A 15,634-nucleotide genomic window follows, 5' to 3' on the forward strand; every position below is an offset into this window, starting at 1 on the left:
TAATAAGAGTAGCCACTGAGTTCCTGGCTGGGGAGAGGGGAGGTCACGGCTGGGGAGTGGCCTTATCTTAGCAACCAGAGTTAAGCAGGGCTGTTACTCTGGCTTCGAATTAGGAAAATACAAGGGGTGGGGACAGCTGGGAGTGCCTCTGAATTCCTAGCTGTGGCGGGTGGGAAATTTGGGACCTTGCTAGGTTCGGCACACCCCGTTGCTAAAGATCCTTGCTTTTGACAATCAGAGTCCCTCGGGTGGCACCGAAACCAGGGTTCGGAAACAGGAGGATGGGGCAGCCCAGAGCACCCCCCTCCTCCCCAGCCCCACCAAGAAGCTCGAACCTTGGTGCTCAGGCTGCCAAGCGAGGAGATGGTAGAGGCGCTGCTGGCCAGGCTGAGGCTGCTCCGAGGTCTGCCTTCCTCCATCAAGGGCTTGGGGAGAGGGAAGAAAAGGGGCTGTGTGTGCCTCTCTGCAGATGACCCGGCTGGGGACACAGACAGGGTCAGGGGCTTGCAGGTCGGAGGAGGCTGAGGAGAAAGAGCCTGTTGTTTGGGGCCTGGGGGGACTGGGGGAGGCCCTGGCCCGGGACCGCATACCAAGAGTGATGCCAAGAGAGGTGGGCGGCACTGGCAGCTGCAGGGAGGGGGCAGCTGTCTGCAGCCAGAGACAGAGAATAGGAGCCCCTTTATTCTTGCCCCCCCCCCGCACGCTGGCCAGGAATTTGACCCTCTCTGTGCTCAAGACCCCCCATTCCCTGTCCCTTTCCAGCCGCCCCCCAGCTACCTGTCTCCTGCCCTCCCACGTGCACCCCCAGAACATCCCCACTGAGACCCGGGCACCAGGAATGTGCACCCAGGCAGCTCCTCCCGCCCAGCCAAGCCAGGGAACTTACCAGCTCTGGGGTCCCAAGGACAGAGAGCGCAAGAGGGCAGCGTGGAACCTGGGACACCCAGGCACAGTCCCCCTCCTCCTCTGCCCCTTAGGGGATGACTCTCATAGCCCTCAGTTCTCACCTGCTCATTCACACCCTTTTGTCTCTTTGTCTCTGATAGTGAGTCTTCCTCTCACGCTCTACCTTCCTCTTATACTGTCTCTCTCTCCAGTCTCACCTTCTGTCTCTCTCACTCTCTAATCTCTGTCTCTTCCAATCTCTCTCTTACTCATTCCCTCCTCGGCAGCATCCCCACCCCCATATCACTTTCTCTCCCAATCTTTCTGGTTCTGTCCAAATCTTTTTCTGGGACTCATGGAGTCTCTTCTTTAAGTTTCCATCCCGTTCTCTCTCTCTCTCTCTCTCTCTCTCTCTCTCTCTCTCTCTCTCTCTCTCTCTCTCTCTCTCTCTCTCGCTCTCTGTCTCTCGCTCTCTCGCTCTCGCTCTCGCTCTCTCCCTCTCTGTTCCCCCTTGTCTCTCTCTCTCCCGTACACTCAATCTCTTTCTCTTTCTCCGTGGCCCTCCACGTCTACTGTTTCCTCCTCGCTCAGATTTCCCTTCTGACTTTCTCTCTTCCCCGCTCTCCCAGTTTCTCTTTCCTCTCTGCGGGTCCTTCCCTCCGTCTGCCAGCCGCCCACGCGGCTGCCTCCCCTCCCAATCCCGGCTGACCCCGCCCCTCCTGGCCTCCCCACCACAGCCTGACCTCTGGCTCAGCTGACCCCATGCTGAGGGGCCACACACACACCCCTCCCCGATTCCTAGGTCCCTGTTGGGCTGGAGCCTGGGGAGCCAGGGTCCCATAGAGGCTGAAGCTGGGATTTCTAAATGTTTGGAGAGTAGGAGCTGGGCCTGGACTCCAGGGCCTCAGTGGGCTGGTGGTAGTCAGGGGCCTAAGTCATGGGCACCACGCCCCTCCCCCGAAAGGAGATGGCTAGGATCTTGGAAGGGGTGGGGGCTGAGACTCCAGGGTATCTGGGAAGGTGTGAGCTAGGAGTCAGGACTCCGGAGCTGTGAATAGAGCTGGGGGTCTGGAAGTGTGGCTTTAAGTGGATGGACCTCCAGTGAGGAGGGAGTGGCCCCTGATCCCTGGGTGCTGGCGAGAGAATGGTCAAATGGCCAGTGTCAATCTCCACCTCAGATTCAGATGAAAATTCTCTTCTAGACTGAGGTTGACCCCCTCAGGAGGGAGACACGGGTTCTGGGTGTATTTTGAGGGAAAACATTACGGACCAGGTCAGGGGTGGGTGGTGCGGCGGGACTGGGATTGTGTCCCTGGGCCTGGAATTTGTGGCAGAAGACCCCACTCTCCCATGAGGTTCCGTTGGTGCTCCCCAGCCAGAATTTCAGTTTGTGTAAGCAGAGGTTTTGTACAAATTTGAAGCAGGTGAAACCTAAGAGTGGAACCTTGTGCCTGAGACAGGGAAGGGGTCCGAGTTTCTGGTTTCGTATCCCCTCACCACATATTTGTTGAGCACCTACTATGTGCCAGGCAGTGAGCAATGCAAGGTGCCCGCCTTCAGGGGGCTTACACATTCTGTCTTTTTTGCAATGAATCTAGACTCTGCTGTGACCACCTTGAGCAAGTGATTTCATTCCCAAGCCTCAGTTTCCCCATCTGTGAAATGGAAACAATAATACTCTCCCACACCGGGTAGGAAGCCGACCGGATGGGAAAGTGGGAGACTCTAGAGTAGGGCCTGCTGGTTAAATAAGGGGGGAGGCATCTGTCTGCAACAGGGGTTACGCGAGCTCCCTCACTGCTTAAGCAGTTCACGCGTTTGAGAGATAGCTCTCTTGCTTGGGGCGTGGCCACGCTTGGAAACGCCGCCGCCGCCGTGACGTCACAAAGCCCGGAATCTCCGCGAGAAGTCCAACCTTGTTTTCCGTTCAGATCCTCGCGTTTACGTTTCGAAACCCCGCCTCCCCTCTTGGCGTTAGCACGTCCGGCAGCGTTGGCCTATAAAAGCCCTGCGGGTAGCGTCAGCGCAAACCCGCTTAGTTTCCCACTTGTTTGTCTTTTTGCGTCTCCCGGCACGATCCCGCGCCCGTTTGTCGCGACAGCACTTGCAGCAGCCGGTGACAACTTGAGTCCCTGAGCCCAACGCCGGAGGGCGAGATGAACGCGCTGGCCTCCCGAGCCGTCCGAACCTGTGATCGCTTGCGGCAGCCCCAGCCGGCGCTCCTGCCCCCAGGGTGACGCACGGTCCCGAGCCGGTGAGTTGGGGGGTCGGAACACCTAGGTCCCCAGGGGTTTGGGGGCTGGGGTCAGACTGCTGGTCAGTCATGAGGAGGGAGCTCGGACTTCAGGGTTCCGAAATAGGAGGGTTCGGGGCCCGGATTCCTGGGTCCTAAGGAGGGCCTGGGAACCTGAACTCTTGTGTATGGAGGGGTGGGACGGACCCTAGGGCTCAGACTTCGGAAGCAGAAGGAATTGGGAACTTGGAGTCCTGAGCCAGACGGAGGAGGGTTCTGGGAGCCAGGCTCTTGGGTCCCCAATGAAGGAACCATCTGGGGATCGGAATTTTTGAGTCTCCGAGGGAGGAGGGTGATGGGGGTCTGATTTGTCAATCCTCAGGAGGGGGCGAGAAGCAGGGACCAGGACTTTGTCCCCAAGAGAAGCAAGTAGAGGACCTGTGTTCTCTCTTCTTGGGACTAGGACTTAATGGGTGAGAGCAGATGGGGCTAGGGGCTTGTTGAGACCCAGACTCTTGGGTATTGAGAGAAGAGGTGGCGAAACAAGGGACAGAGATGGGAGTGGCTGGGATCAGAAAGGAATGTGGGGCAGGGACTCTCCTGTTGCTATTTGTGTTACTGTTTCCGTTGCTATGACTCAGGGTCATCCTCTGATACTATCCCCTAAATGGCTTCTAAACTTGATTCCTTTTTTTTTTTTTTTTTTTTTTGCGGTACGCGGGCCTCTCACTGTTGTGGCTTCTCCCGTTGCGGAGCGCAGGCTCAGCGGCCATGGCTCACGGGCCCAGCCGCTCCGCGGCATGTGGGATCTTCCCGGACCGGGGCACGAACCCGTGTCCCCTGCATCGGCAGGAGGACTCTCAACCACTGCGCCACCAGGGAAGCCCCACTTGATTCCTTTTTTTTCTCCCTTTTTTCCAGTCCAGACAGATGGCCCCAGGCCAAGTGCCCCATCAGCCTGCCCCCTGGAGGGATACCCACCCCTTCTACCTCGTGTCCCCGCTGATGGGCCTTCTCAGCTGGGCCTGGAGCCACCTGAGAGGCCCAAGATCTCCAGAGCCCTGGTTGGTGGAAGCAGTAACCGGAACAGATCAGGGAGAAGCTGTCCCGGAGGGAGAAGCTAAGGCTTCTCTGGCCACTCACCATGCCCCCAAGGGCAGGCACCCTCAAGAGGAGACTGGAGACAGTGGAGCAGCTGAGAAGGATGGAGAAGCATCCCGGGGGGCCTGCCCTGACCTGGAAACCAAGTGTTCTCTTCTTGAAGCCTGGGGACTTTCAGATAATGATGACGAAGAGTATGGCAGGGAAGAAGCAACCAGTATCCCTAGAGAGCAGGGAAGTGAATTTATGGATGGCCAGCCTGCTCCCCTGTGCCCCAGCCTTCTGGTAACATCCCTGCAAGACCTTCCTGGGGAGGAGGAATCTAAGGAAGAAGGGGTTACTGAAGATGAAGAAGTGATCACGTTCTCTTTTCCTCCATCACCCTGGGAATGTTGTCCAGGGGTGGAGGAAGAGGAGGATGATGAAGAAGCTGTAAATAAAGAAGCTCCTAGAACATCTGCCTCTCCCTTAGCTCTGGGATCCAAGCCCAGAGCTTGGGTGTGCTGCCCCGTGGATGGAGCCACAGAGGAAGAAAGAACAGAGAATAAAGCAGCCACGAAGACCTCCATTTGCCCCCCATCTGCAGGCTCCCACCTCAGGGCCTGGGAGTGTTGGTCAGGAGAGGAGCCTGAGGAGGAGAAGCCCATAAAAGCTGAGAAAGGAGAAGCTGACCCAGAGCCACACTCCCCAGTTCCAGCCCAGAGCCCCCTGCTCAGGACCTGGCAGCACCAATCCAGTGAGATCACAGAGGAGGAAGAGGAGGAGGAGGACAGTGATTCAGGAGAAGCTGAGGCTTCCTCTTCCATCCCACACACAAGTGCCTTCCTGAGGGCCTGGGTGTACCGACCAGGAGAGGACACAGAGGAGGAAACTGAGTGTGAGGGTGAGAATGAGGATGAAGATGATGAATCAGAAGCAGCTGACTTGGAACCAAGTCCCTCCCTTCAGACCCAGAGCGCCCTCTTCAGGGACCGGATATATCAGCCTGGAGAGGAAACAGAGGGAGGGGAAGCTGCCACAGAGTGGGGAGAAGCTGAGCCCTGCCCCTTCCGAGTGGCCATCTATTTACCTGGAGAGAAGGCCCCACCTCCTTGGGCTCCTCCTCGGCTGCCCCTCCGTCTGCAAATGCGCCTCAAGTCTGCAGAAACCCCCACCAGGCATCGGGACCCTGAGCCTCCCCTGAAGACCAGAAAGGTGGGTGCTGAGGGCTCAGATTCTTGAGGTTAGCAAGGAGAGGGCTGGGAGCTGAAACTCCTGGGCCTGGGGGCGAAAGGGCTGGAGGCCCCGATTCCTGGGTCCCCCGTGTTGCAGAGGGTTGCATGTGAGCTCCGTTGGGACGGCTGTGTTCACTGTAATGCAATCCTTTGCAAGAGGCTGGGCCCTTGTGGGATGAAGGAGCAGCTGTGCTGATGTCAACCCCAGGGAACTACCTCCATCTTCAGTGAGTCAGATGGAGGATCCGCTGGTGGGTGAATGACTAGCCAGATAACAAGTGCTGTTGTGCAGCTAATTTTTGTTTGGTTCTCTCTGTCTCCTTGCCTCTCCCCACACCCCGCAACCTGTGGCCGTTTGTATATTGTGTCTGTATCTCTGTGTCTCCCCATGTCTGTGACGGTCCATCTCCAGGTGCGCTTCTCTGAGAAGGTCTCCGTCCATCTCCTGGCTGTCTGGGCGGGACCCGCCCAGGCCGCCCGCAGAGGCCCCTGGGAGCAGTTCGCCCGGGATCGCAGCCGCTTTGCCCGACGCATCGCCCAAGCCCAAGAGGAGCTGGGTCCCTACCTCACCCCTGCCGCCCGGGCCAGGGCCTGGGCACGCCTCGGGAACCCTCCCACTTCTCTGGCCACCATACCTGCCCCTACCCCGACCTTACCCATGTCCCCATGCAGACCACACCTTTGAGCCACATTCTGGCCTCTCCATCTCCTCCCTGTGTGTCTCCTTGCCTGGACCTCAGTGGGAGGCGTGGCTAAGATGAAGTAGTTTTCGTGTTATTAACTATTTATTTTTAAGTGTTGATTTATATAAGGAATAAAGCTTTTCATAGTGAGCAGCGTCTCCGTGTGTGTCTGAACTGACACCATCCACTACTCCTGGGTCCCCAAAACAGTTGCGAGAGAACAGCATAAAGGCGAGCCTCTCAATAGAGGATAAATTACATTTCCCATCGTCCCTCTTCCCATTCCGAGGCTTCTTTTGAACTAAGGACTGGTGGCTTTTGTCGTTTTTCTTTGGCTTCCACCTATATTTGATTAAACCCCGGACAGTTATCTCCCCAAGGCAGCTGGGAACTGGACTCACCAAAAAAGGGTTAAGCTCCAGTTTTCTGTGTGTCCTTGGAATACAAAGACTCATCCTCCTACTGGCAGATGTGGTGAGTTCCTCAAGGCTTTCACATTTATGAGTGGGCCTGATTTCACATTTATAAATCATGTGTCCATAGACTCAGTTTCCTTATCTGTAAAATGCGGCTAACAATTGCACATACCTTATGAGTTTGTAAGGCCCCAAAGGAAGTCATAATTAAAACAATGTTTGTCAAATAACATAAGTGTTGGCTAGTATTTATTCTCACTCTCATGGATGTCTTCCAATTACCCATCCTACTTTACCTCACCAGCTTAGAACTCTTCACAGCAGTTCAAACAAAAGTGGCCGGGGGTGGGGGGTGGGGGGCTTCCCTGGTGACTCAGTGGTTAAGAATCCGCCTGCCAATGCAGGGCACACGGGTTCGGGTTCGAGCCCTGGTCTGGGAAGATCCCACATGCCATGGAGCAACTAAGCCCGTGCACCACAACTACTGAGCCTGCGTTCTAGAGCCTACATGCCACAACTACTGAGCCTGCGTGCCACAACTACTGAGCCTGCGTGCCGCAACTACTGAAGCCCATGTGGCCAGAGCCCATGCTCCGCAACAAGAGAAGCCACCGGGATGAGAAGCCCACGCACCACAACGAAGAGTAGCCCCTGCTTGCCACAACTAGAGAAAGCCGGCGCACAGCAATGAAGACCCAACACAGCCAAAAATAAAAAATAAAATTAATAAATAAAATTAATTAGTTAATTAAAAAAAAAAAAGAATGGTCCAAACATCCTGCATCCTATCGAGCCTCACACCTTGTCCCTCCCCATTGGTTCCCCAGGCTCCTGCTACACTATCCTTTCATTCCCAAACCGACCAAGCCCCCTTCTACCTTAAGACCTCTGTATGAGCTGTGGCTACTGTCTGTTCCCGTCCCTGACCCCTCTGGCTCAGCTAGTTCCTTGTGATTCTCAGATGTAGATGAAATTTTTTTTTTTTAAGAGATATCTTGCTCTGACCCAGCCAACTTGTGTGCCTTCCTCATTCATAGCAGACGAGCATTTTGATTTTTTTTGTTGTTTAAGACCCATCCCCCATGATCGGACTGTGATTTCAGGAGAGCAAGTGCTGCCGAACAGCCCACTGCCTAGAGCACAGGACGGGGCACTCAGGCGGCGTCTAATAAGTGTTGGTTATTCGTAAACTGGTACAAAAGAAGGCACGCTGGGGCCCTTTCTCCAAATGAGCAGGCACACAAGCTGATGAGAGTATTTCATTGAACTACTCACATGCCAGCTTCCCATCGAAACTGGACAAGCAGATGGCGAAGGCTTGGAGCGGACACAGTGGGAAGCGGAAGTCCATGGTGAACGTGTCTGGGGCTACGCGACCGAACTGGAGCACCAGGTAGTCCGCTGAGAAGGAAGTCAGGAACTAAGGGGAGCGGGTGTCATTTCCCTGCCGCGGGCCTCTGAGCCGCGAGAACTACGACTCCCGAGAGGCTGTGCGGCGCCCTCACTATGCGCGGAATCCTCCGGAAGTGCAGTTTATATGGCAGAGGGCCTTGTAAACTACACTTCCCAATAGGCTTTGCAATAGCGCGGAGTCGGCCCTGCCTAGAAAAACGCTCAAGTGCTAATGGGAGAAGTAGTTCTTGTCCTGCTCCCTTGCCCAGGTAAACCAGTTCCTAGGAACTCACGGTCATCCGGATGCACGATCTGGAAGTTCTTGATCGAGGTCCTAGTGACGCGACCATGAAAATTGAGCACGTAGGCGCCGCTCTCGTCGCTCCACGATGGGGCTTTATTTTGCAGCAGGACCAGCCCCTGGTTGGCCCCCCGTTGGAGGCGACTCAATAGCGACTCCTGTTCCTAGAGGGTAAAGTGGGGACGTGGTTAACCAACTACCAACAAGCTTTTTTCCTCCAGACGCAGAATTTTGAGTCCCTAGGCTCTCCTTCCTGAGAAACAAGTCTGACACAGTCCTCCCGGCTTCATATATGACCTTATGCAGTCCATCGGCTCCCTCTCCCCTTAGGACCTATGGCCGGTCCCCCAGCCCTTCCTCCCCATTGACCCAGAGACTCAACCTTGGCGGACTCACATTTTGTGGCTGGACACTGATTCTCTGGTTCTGGGCGTCGATTCCTGGAATGATCACAGTCATTTTCCGGGGCCCTCGGAATCCCAAGATGTTGGTCTCCTGAGGGTAGTATGCTCCATTTGGCCTTCTTCTTTCTCCCTCCCCACCGTCCTGCTCCACTCTCTCTCGTCTCCCAGACACTCACATAACACACAGCCCCCAGCTCCTCCCTGATCCGAGCAGTCTCTGGGACAAAATTCTTCCTTTCTGGATTCACCCCATTGTCGAAGATGGTGAATTTGGTGCCCAAGACATTAGATCTGCTCCAGGAGGGAAGTGGTCAGATAAACATAATAATTATTCCTATTTTACATTAACTGCTTTCCCATGTCATCTCATGAACTCTTCCAATCAATCCTCTACAAAAGATTCATGTCCCATGTTCCATGTATCTAGTCCCAGCCCCCTCTCTTTCTTTGGTGAGCCATGATTTTAGCCTCCTGCCTTGGCCCTTTAGGAACGCCCTTCCAAGATAAAAGAATTCACATATCCCAGCCCTCTTCTCCCACAGGAATTTAGGAATGCCAGCCCCGTGTCTCTCAAGAAGTCAAATGTCTTAAATGCCAGCCTCTGCTCCAAAGCCTTCAGTTCTATTTCCAACCACCCTGGGGTTGCAACTTGAAGAACTACAAAACCCATCAGTCCCCAAGAGAAAAAATTGTAGGGCAGGTGGAACTTGTACTCTACAGCCCGCTGGGAAATGTAGTTCAATTGTCCCCTTCCCCCCCAACCCCCGGCCCTCTGCCACCTGTTTATCACACACATCAGGACTCTGCCCACCTGACTTTGCCCACAAAATTTTCCCCATCCCGAGATAGGTCTGTGGGGTCCAGGGAGACGAGGTAATTAGAGGTTTTGCTCCTTTTTCTCTTGCGCCCAGCCAGAAGGAAGTGCTGTGGATGTGAGAAACAGCCCATTAGAATCGATTTCTGGTATTTGGCTAGGGCGAGGGGTCCAAAGACAAGGAAACACCAGGTCCCCAAGACAGAGGAAAGGGTAATGGAGCAATAAGCGTCCCAAGGCTTGCTGGGAGATGCGGTTCTCACTGAAGGAAGTCATCAGCTGGGTCCTGAATGGGGAGCTTCATTTCACATCTTTTTTTTTTTTTTTTTTTTTTTTTTTTTTGCGGTACGCGGGCCTCTCACTGTTGTGGCCTCTCCCGTTGCGGAGCACAGGCTCCGGACGCGCAGGCTCAGCGGCCATGGCTCACGGGCCCAGCCGCTCCGCGGCACGCGGGATCTTCCCGGACCGGGGCACGAACCCGTGTCCCCTGCATCGGCAGGCGGACTCTCAACCACTGCGCCACCAGGGAAGCCCCATTTCACATCTTAATATCTGCCTCTTATTCCTTCGGCCATTGGGTTCAGGGTTGGGGCTGAGCCCAGGGAGGGGCGAGCCTGACTGGCAGGCAGGGCCTGTCTTTGGAGAATAGGGAAGAGCCTCACTTGGAACATCGCAGCAGGACTTCAGTACGTGTTTCATCGGGGAAAAACCAGGTCTGGCACTGAGTAGGGGAAAAGCCTCTTTCTGGGAGAGAATGAGTAATTGAGGAGAAGCGGCCACACTTGAGACAGGAATGGCCAGACTGAGAGGGGAGTCGCTTGGCTTTGGGTGGAAAATCCACGAAGCAAGGGGCTTGGCTCCTGAGAGGCGGGGCCTGTCCCAGGATTGGGTGGGGCCTGATAACACAGAAGGCTCACTGAGGGACCAGACTTGGATCGAAAAAGATGAGGCCAGTACCTCACGAGGGTCTGTAAGGGGTGGGGCTTGGGACCTTCCGACTGGGCGCGGCCTAGCCTTGAGAAAGGCGGGCCCAACTCGAGAGTGGACAGGGCTGGATTATGGGATGGGGAGGGCCTATCGGGCTCTGAGAGGAAAGAATCCTAGTGCTGTGAAAGGCAGGACTTGGCGCTGGAGCTGACTAGTCCTAGTTCAATGACGAGCAAGGCCTGGATTCGCCTAAGTCTTAACCTCGCTCAGAAAGGGGCGGGACTTGCCCTTGGGAGGTGGGACTTGCTTCCGAGGCTACCAGACCGCACCTTTCGGCCGTCGGCCGCCTCCAGGTAGAGATAGTAGAAAGGGAACATGCCCTTGTCTACCCCGCGCTTGTCGCGGCTGATGTGACACTGCACCGTGCGACCGCGCAGCGCTGGCCGCAGCACATACGCTTCCATGTCCTCGCCCAGCCGAGGGCCTGGGGCGCGGGGAGGCCAGCGGAGCGAGCTCCCCACATCGCTGTTGCCCGCGCCGCCCGCGCCTTCCGGGGCCTCGGACACCTCTTCGTCGGTCGCCCATGGGAAGTTCCTCACTGTAGACTCCGACTCCTCTTTCTTCTCTTGCAGGTCTTCGCCCTAGCCCACGTGCCAAATTCAAGTTGAGGGACAGCCGAGACCCGCCCTCCCCCCCCCCGCAACGCCTTGCCAACTAGCGATTGGCCATTCCAACTCAGGGTTACGCCCTCTTTCGACCGAGTTTTCTGTCTATTGGTCAAGCATCTAAGCCACTTTCTGATTGGCCAGTACATTCAAGGGGCCCACCCCACCAAGCCCTCTTCAAGTGTTGATTGGCCAGCACCATTAGCCTCCCTCTGCAGCCACACCCATTCCACCTACCGATTGGAGAATGCCTTTGAAAGCATTGCCCATTCCTCTAATACCAATGTTCATTGGGTCTACTCAACTGAAACTATCTCACTTTCATCAGTAGCAAAGTGAGGGCCAGTTGGCCCTTTCTCACCCTTTCCAAAGCTCGCTGCCTTTCGAGGGGCTGGGTTTTAATGTATATACTCACATCAATTCAAATCCTCTAGATTGACTCAATAAATGGTGCGCCTCTGCTAGCCCAAACATAACAGGTTCCACTCACCAGTAAAAAGGGCCCTTGACTGGGCTGCAGAATTTTAGAGTCCCGTCCCCACTAGAGTCCGAAACTAGCCCTCCTCCTCCTATGTCCTTATTGCCTGTGCCACCTCCCACCTTGTTGGAGGCTAAGTCTCCATGGCCCCCGTCACCAACCATTCCAGGGTTTGGTCTCGGACTGGGCACCTCGTGTTCATCTCCAACATCCTGGGATTCGCTGTCGTCCTCAGCACTGCCCCCTAAAGGGTGGAAGAAGCCCGAAGAAGACTGAGCTCAGGACACCTGGGTCCCAGGAGCTCGGGACAAGGTCATCAGTGCTAGCTGGAGAAGGCCAGAACCCCTGGGTTTCCGAACCCTACTGTCTTTGACTGCTCTCTGGATCTAAGGACAGGGAGTAGTTAGAGTCCTCTCTTTCCCATGTCCCACAGAGAGCATCCGGGAGGAGGGAGCGAAGTTTGGAGTGGTAACCCAGAGTCCTGTTATTGAAATCGTTGATCATGTCATGAGAATAAAAGGAAATGTCACCACAGTGGAATATTAAGAAATAAAAAGGAATGAAATACTGATAATGCTACAACATAGGTGAACATTGAAAGCATGCTAAGCAAAAGAAGTCAATCACAAACGATTATATACTGTATTATTCTACATATGAATATAGAAATATCCAAAATAGGCAAATCTAAAGAGACAGAAATTAGATTAGTGGTTACTTAGGTCTGGGAGAAATTGTGGGGGGGGGTTGACTGATAAAAGGTATAGGGCTTTCTTTTGTGGGTGATGATAATGTTCTAGAATTCATTGTGGTAATTGTTGCACATCTTGGTAAATATACTGAAAACCATGGAATTGTAAACTTTAAATGAGTGAATTGTATAGTATGTGAAATATATCTCGACAAAGCTGTTACCAAAAAGGGGGAGGATTTGCCACATGGACCAGGGGACCAGATTTCACCCAATGTCCCAGAAATTACCAGGTCGTTGGCGGGCTGGCCAACCCCTGCGCCGAGTCCCCGGAGGCTCTTCATAAGGAGGTGGTGAGGCAGGAATATCCTCCACGGAGACTTCCTCCAACTCGAGATCGGAACTGCCTGGTAATCAGGATGGGGGGGGCGGGTCTGGAGACTGGGATTTCTGAATACTGGGGGAGGAGAGGGCTGGAGATTCAGATTCTTGCGTGTTGGAGAAGGAGAAGGTTCAGGACCTGGACTCCTTGGTGTGAAGGAAACGGGGCCCCTGGGGGTCCTTTGGAGAGCAAGGACTGAGGTTCCAGACTCCTGGGTTCTAGTGGGAGTGGAGTTCCAGTGTATAGGCGGCCCAGGGATTTGAGATTACCTGTTTCTGTCGGCGATACCAGGGGTCCACGGTCGCCACTGCCATCTCCACCGCAGCTCACGGTGCTCAGGACACTGCGGGCACCAGGGCGCAGATGTGTCTCTGGCACGTTCTCCTGAAGGAAAGGGTTCCCGGGGCCTGGGAGAAGGTACGGCGAGGCCCATTAACACGATGTACAAATTCCGGTCATCTGAGAAGATCCGCCTCCTCACTGGTCTCCGAGATATCTTCCCTGATTAACTGACTACCCAAACCCCCAAGACCCACTCAGGACCCTAACTCCATCCCAAGACTCAAACAAGCACAGCCCTACCGCTAAATTGTCTCGATTCCGCGTGTAAACAATCTCACGCGGGCTCTCCAGTACCTCGGTTCTAAATAACCCAGTCCCAGCCCTCGGGCTTCGCCTACTTCAGCAGTGAGGTTTCTTCTGCCTAACTGCAACCCGGAGCTTTTCCAGGCCCCGCCCCAGCACTTTCTGGGCGGTCCCCAGCTGCCCCAGGCTCCGCCCCGGAGCTCTAACAAGCCCAATCACAGGACTCTTTCGGGCCCCACCTCTAGTTGCACCACACCCCGCACCCGCGCTCTCCCTGACCCCGCCCCCGAACTCTCACAGGTCCTTCCCCTGGGCCCTCACAGGCCCTGCACTCAGGCTCTCCTGGGCTCCACCCAAGGGTTCTGTCAGGCCCCGCTCTCGTGCTCTACAAGTCCCCGCACCAGGGCTCCGCCAGGTCCTTCCCGTCTAAGGCCTTTAGGCTCCGCACTCCCACAGACCCCTCCCTCCAGGGCTGTGCTCCTGCCCGACCCTGGGAACCTTTCCTCACCGCTGTCACCCGAGAAGCGCTCCTCCCGCTGCCGCGGTCGCCGGGGCCGCAGGGAAGCGTCAGGATTGGCCTGAACCATGAGGGGCTCTTGGCGCTTCCGTCGCTGCTTCATCTCAAACAACCGCCGCTGCGCGAGCGGGAAAAGGGTGTATGGGCGGGAATGGGAGGGTTGGAACCGGACCAGAAGACATGGGTGAAAGGGCCTGGGGCAAGGGGCGTCCTGCGTCGGTGGGAGAGTTCCAGGCCTTCAGTCCCTCAGCAACTCCTTCCTTAGATCCAGGAGTCCTGGCTCCCAGGCCCCTCCTCCCCCAGGACCTAGGAGTCCTGCTCTCCAGAACCCTTGTTCCTTAGAAATTTTGGAGTCTCATCACCAAGGTTTGCTACTTGAGATCCCAAATTCCTATTTTCTCATTTCCCAATTGCAAAACTTGAGGCTCCGAGAGAACCAACGAGGACCAGGAGTCCCAGAGCAAGTCCTGGGGGTGGGGCCCCTGGGGAGGTATGGAAGATGGAAGAGTCGGGGGTGGCAGGATTCCCGAGCACAGTACCTGCTGTTCCAGCTTCTGCAGCCTCATGGCGGCAAGCTCATCCCCCAGGGCCCTGAGAGAGGTGCAGATTCACAGTGACAGCAAGCAGGGCACCCTGGTTGCCCAAGAGCCCCTCCCCTTCTTCCCCCTGACCAACTTAGGGTTCTGAACATTTGTGAGGACACAGAAGAGGCAGAACCTGAGCCTGCTCCACCAGTTCTGAAGCTCTTTCTCACAGCACTGGCCTGTCTAGAATCCAGGAGTCAGAGATCCTAGGCCCCTCCTGTCCCAGGACTCAGACCCCCCATCCCTTCCTCTTTCAGACCCAGGAGTCCTCATTTATAGCTCCCTCCCTTTAGGTAGGATCCAGAAATCCAAGCCCCCAGGCCCTTCCTGCAAGGCCAATGGTGCTGAACCTGCAAACATCATTATGAGACCAGAGCTGAGTAGGTGTGGGCATAATCAGACTTTGAGCTCCCCCTTGCACCCCCATCTCCACCCCTGCCCATCTCATTTCCCCCACTCACTCTTTCTTCCATGTGTCATTCTCCTGAGACATCCTGGAGAAGCAAAATGAGGAGTCAGGTCCCAGACCCAACATCCCAATGGACTCTTCCCTTCAACACCTGATCTTAAGCTTTAAATTTTCCCCTGGCCCAGGCAGCCCGAATTCCAGCACCAACACTTGCTAGGGACCCAGTAGCCTGTTTCCAGCTTTCGTCACTATCAGGAGCCCAGGAGTCCAGCTCTCTCTTCCCCAAATACCTACCTCTCTCCTTCACCCAGACATGAGAACTCAGGACTCTGGACCCCAAACACCCCATCCCCAGTGATTCTAGACCCCCAGCACCCACCTCCCTAGGATCCTGGAGACTCCCTTTCCTCCTCTCGTGCCTGGAGAGGCTTTTCACATTCCCACCTCAGTTCTTTGCCTCTCTGGCCAATTTCTAAACGTACCTGACCCTATCTTTGGGAACCAGTGACATAATCGCTGGGTCTCTGGGAAGTAAGCAGGGGGGAAAAAGAGGGCTTAGAGGGAGGGGGGATTCCCACTGGGACCTGCCCTAATCCCCTCCCTCCTGGCTCCCCACGTTCCACTTCCAACAAAGCAATGACCCCTGGCCTCTGCTGTAGCCAGGCAACCCTGCTCCAGGGGTTCTGAATTGGAAGAGCATGCAGGTGTTCCTTAAAGGGACCTGACAGAGGCCGCATCGCAGGCTCGCTCTACACCTCTCTCTTATATAATAAACTTATAACGTGACCTGTGCCAACTACTACCGATCTGTAATTTACAGCCACTTCTAGGAGAGAAAACAAATGGGAAAACTACAACTCCCATGAGGCGAAGAGGCCAAGATGCCCGCGGAAGCTGACTCATTTTCCCCTGGCCCAACAGGGAGTTGTAGTTCTCTTTGAAAGTCTCCGTTC

At 55.2% G+C, this 15,634-nt stretch overlaps 3 protein-coding genes across 16 annotated transcripts in view; 1 reads left to right on the forward strand and 2 right to left on the reverse strand.

Moving 5' to 3' along the window:
• The window catches only part of PLEKHA4 (pleckstrin homology domain containing A4), a 32,062-nt gene extending 24,136 nt beyond the window's left edge, over positions 1 to 7,926 (reverse strand). For 5 of the 13 annotated variants that reach the window (XM_033846364.2, XM_033846362.2, XM_033846361.2 and 2 more), the window contains exons 1-2: positions 7,808 to 7,926; positions 336 to 425 (exon numbers count right to left, since the gene is read on the reverse strand). In XM_033846364.2, the coding sequence (XP_033702255.1) occupies positions 336 to 425; positions 7,808 to 7,822 (105 nt within the window). In that variant the 5' untranslated portion in view covers positions 7,823 to 7,926. Of the gene's footprint in view, positions 1 to 335; positions 522 to 886; positions 1,563 to 7,807 lie in introns of those variants that run through there. The other 8 variants (XM_033846366.2, XM_033846359.2, XM_033846365.2 and 5 more) reach the window with 6 other exon arrangements.
• PPP1R15A (protein phosphatase 1 regulatory subunit 15A) lies at positions 2,873 to 6,266 on the forward strand. The gene is made up of 3 exons (XM_033846368.2): positions 2,873 to 3,139; positions 4,040 to 5,413; positions 5,846 to 6,266. The coding sequence occupies exons 2-3, from the start codon at positions 4,049 to 4,051 to the stop codon at positions 6,116 to 6,118; spliced, it is 1,638 nt and encodes a 545-aa protein (XP_033702259.1). The 5' UTR covers positions 2,873 to 3,139; positions 4,040 to 4,048; the 3' UTR covers positions 6,119 to 6,266.
• A 220-nt stretch (positions 7,927 to 8,146) lies between the features above and the next one.
• On the reverse strand, positions 8,147 to 15,603 carry TULP2 (TUB like protein 2). Of its 2 annotated transcripts, XM_073796129.1 has the most exons (12): positions 15,164 to 15,568; positions 14,734 to 14,766; positions 14,228 to 14,279; positions 13,680 to 13,806; positions 12,856 to 12,993; positions 12,495 to 12,611; positions 11,675 to 11,757; positions 10,700 to 11,011; positions 9,441 to 9,553; positions 8,806 to 8,920; positions 8,622 to 8,720; positions 8,147 to 8,389 (listed from the first exon to the last, which is right to left on the reverse strand). In XM_073796129.1, the coding sequence occupies exons 1-12, from the start codon at positions 15,190 to 15,192 to the stop codon at positions 8,147 to 8,149; spliced, it is 1,461 nt and encodes a 486-aa protein (XP_073652230.1). In that variant the 5' UTR covers positions 15,193 to 15,568. The 2 variants fall into 2 exon arrangements, 1 of the variants encoding a protein (XP_073652230.1); XR_012328064.1 differs by lacking the exon at positions 8,806 to 8,920 and having other exon boundaries at positions 8,256 to 8,389; positions 15,164 to 15,603.
• Positions 15,604 to 15,634: the final 31 nt, after the last annotated feature.

This window comes from Tursiops truncatus, chromosome 19, assembly GCF_011762595.2.
Source record: "Tursiops truncatus isolate mTurTru1 chromosome 19, mTurTru1.mat.Y, whole genome shotgun sequence".
NCBI lineage: Eukaryota > Metazoa > Chordata > Mammalia > Artiodactyla > Delphinidae > Tursiops > Tursiops truncatus.

What these genes read in the sequence shown, in the direction of transcription:
- TULP2 (XM_073796129.1), bottom strand. Translation starts at nt 15,192, where the DNA reads ATGTCACTGGTTCCCAAAGATAGGGTCAG. An exon ending in GTTCCCAAAGATAGGGTCAG is followed by an intron (nt 14,767 to 15,163) that starts GTACGTTTAGAA and finishes TTGCTTCTCCAG; the next exon opens with GATGTCTCAGGAGAATGACA. An exon ending in GCGCTTCTCGGGTGACAGCG is followed by an intron (nt 12,994 to 13,679) that starts GTGAGGAAAGGT and finishes ACCTTCTCCCAG; the next exon opens with GCCCCGGGAACCCTTTCCTT.
- PPP1R15A (XM_033846368.2), top strand. Translation starts at nt 4,049, where the DNA reads ATGGCCCCAGGCCAAGTGCCCCATCAGCCTGCCCCCTGGAGGGATACC. An exon ending in CTCCCCTGAAGACCAGAAAG is followed by an intron (nt 5,414 to 5,845) that starts GTGGGTGCTGAG and finishes GTCCATCTCCAG; the next exon opens with GTGCGCTTCTCTGAGAAGGT.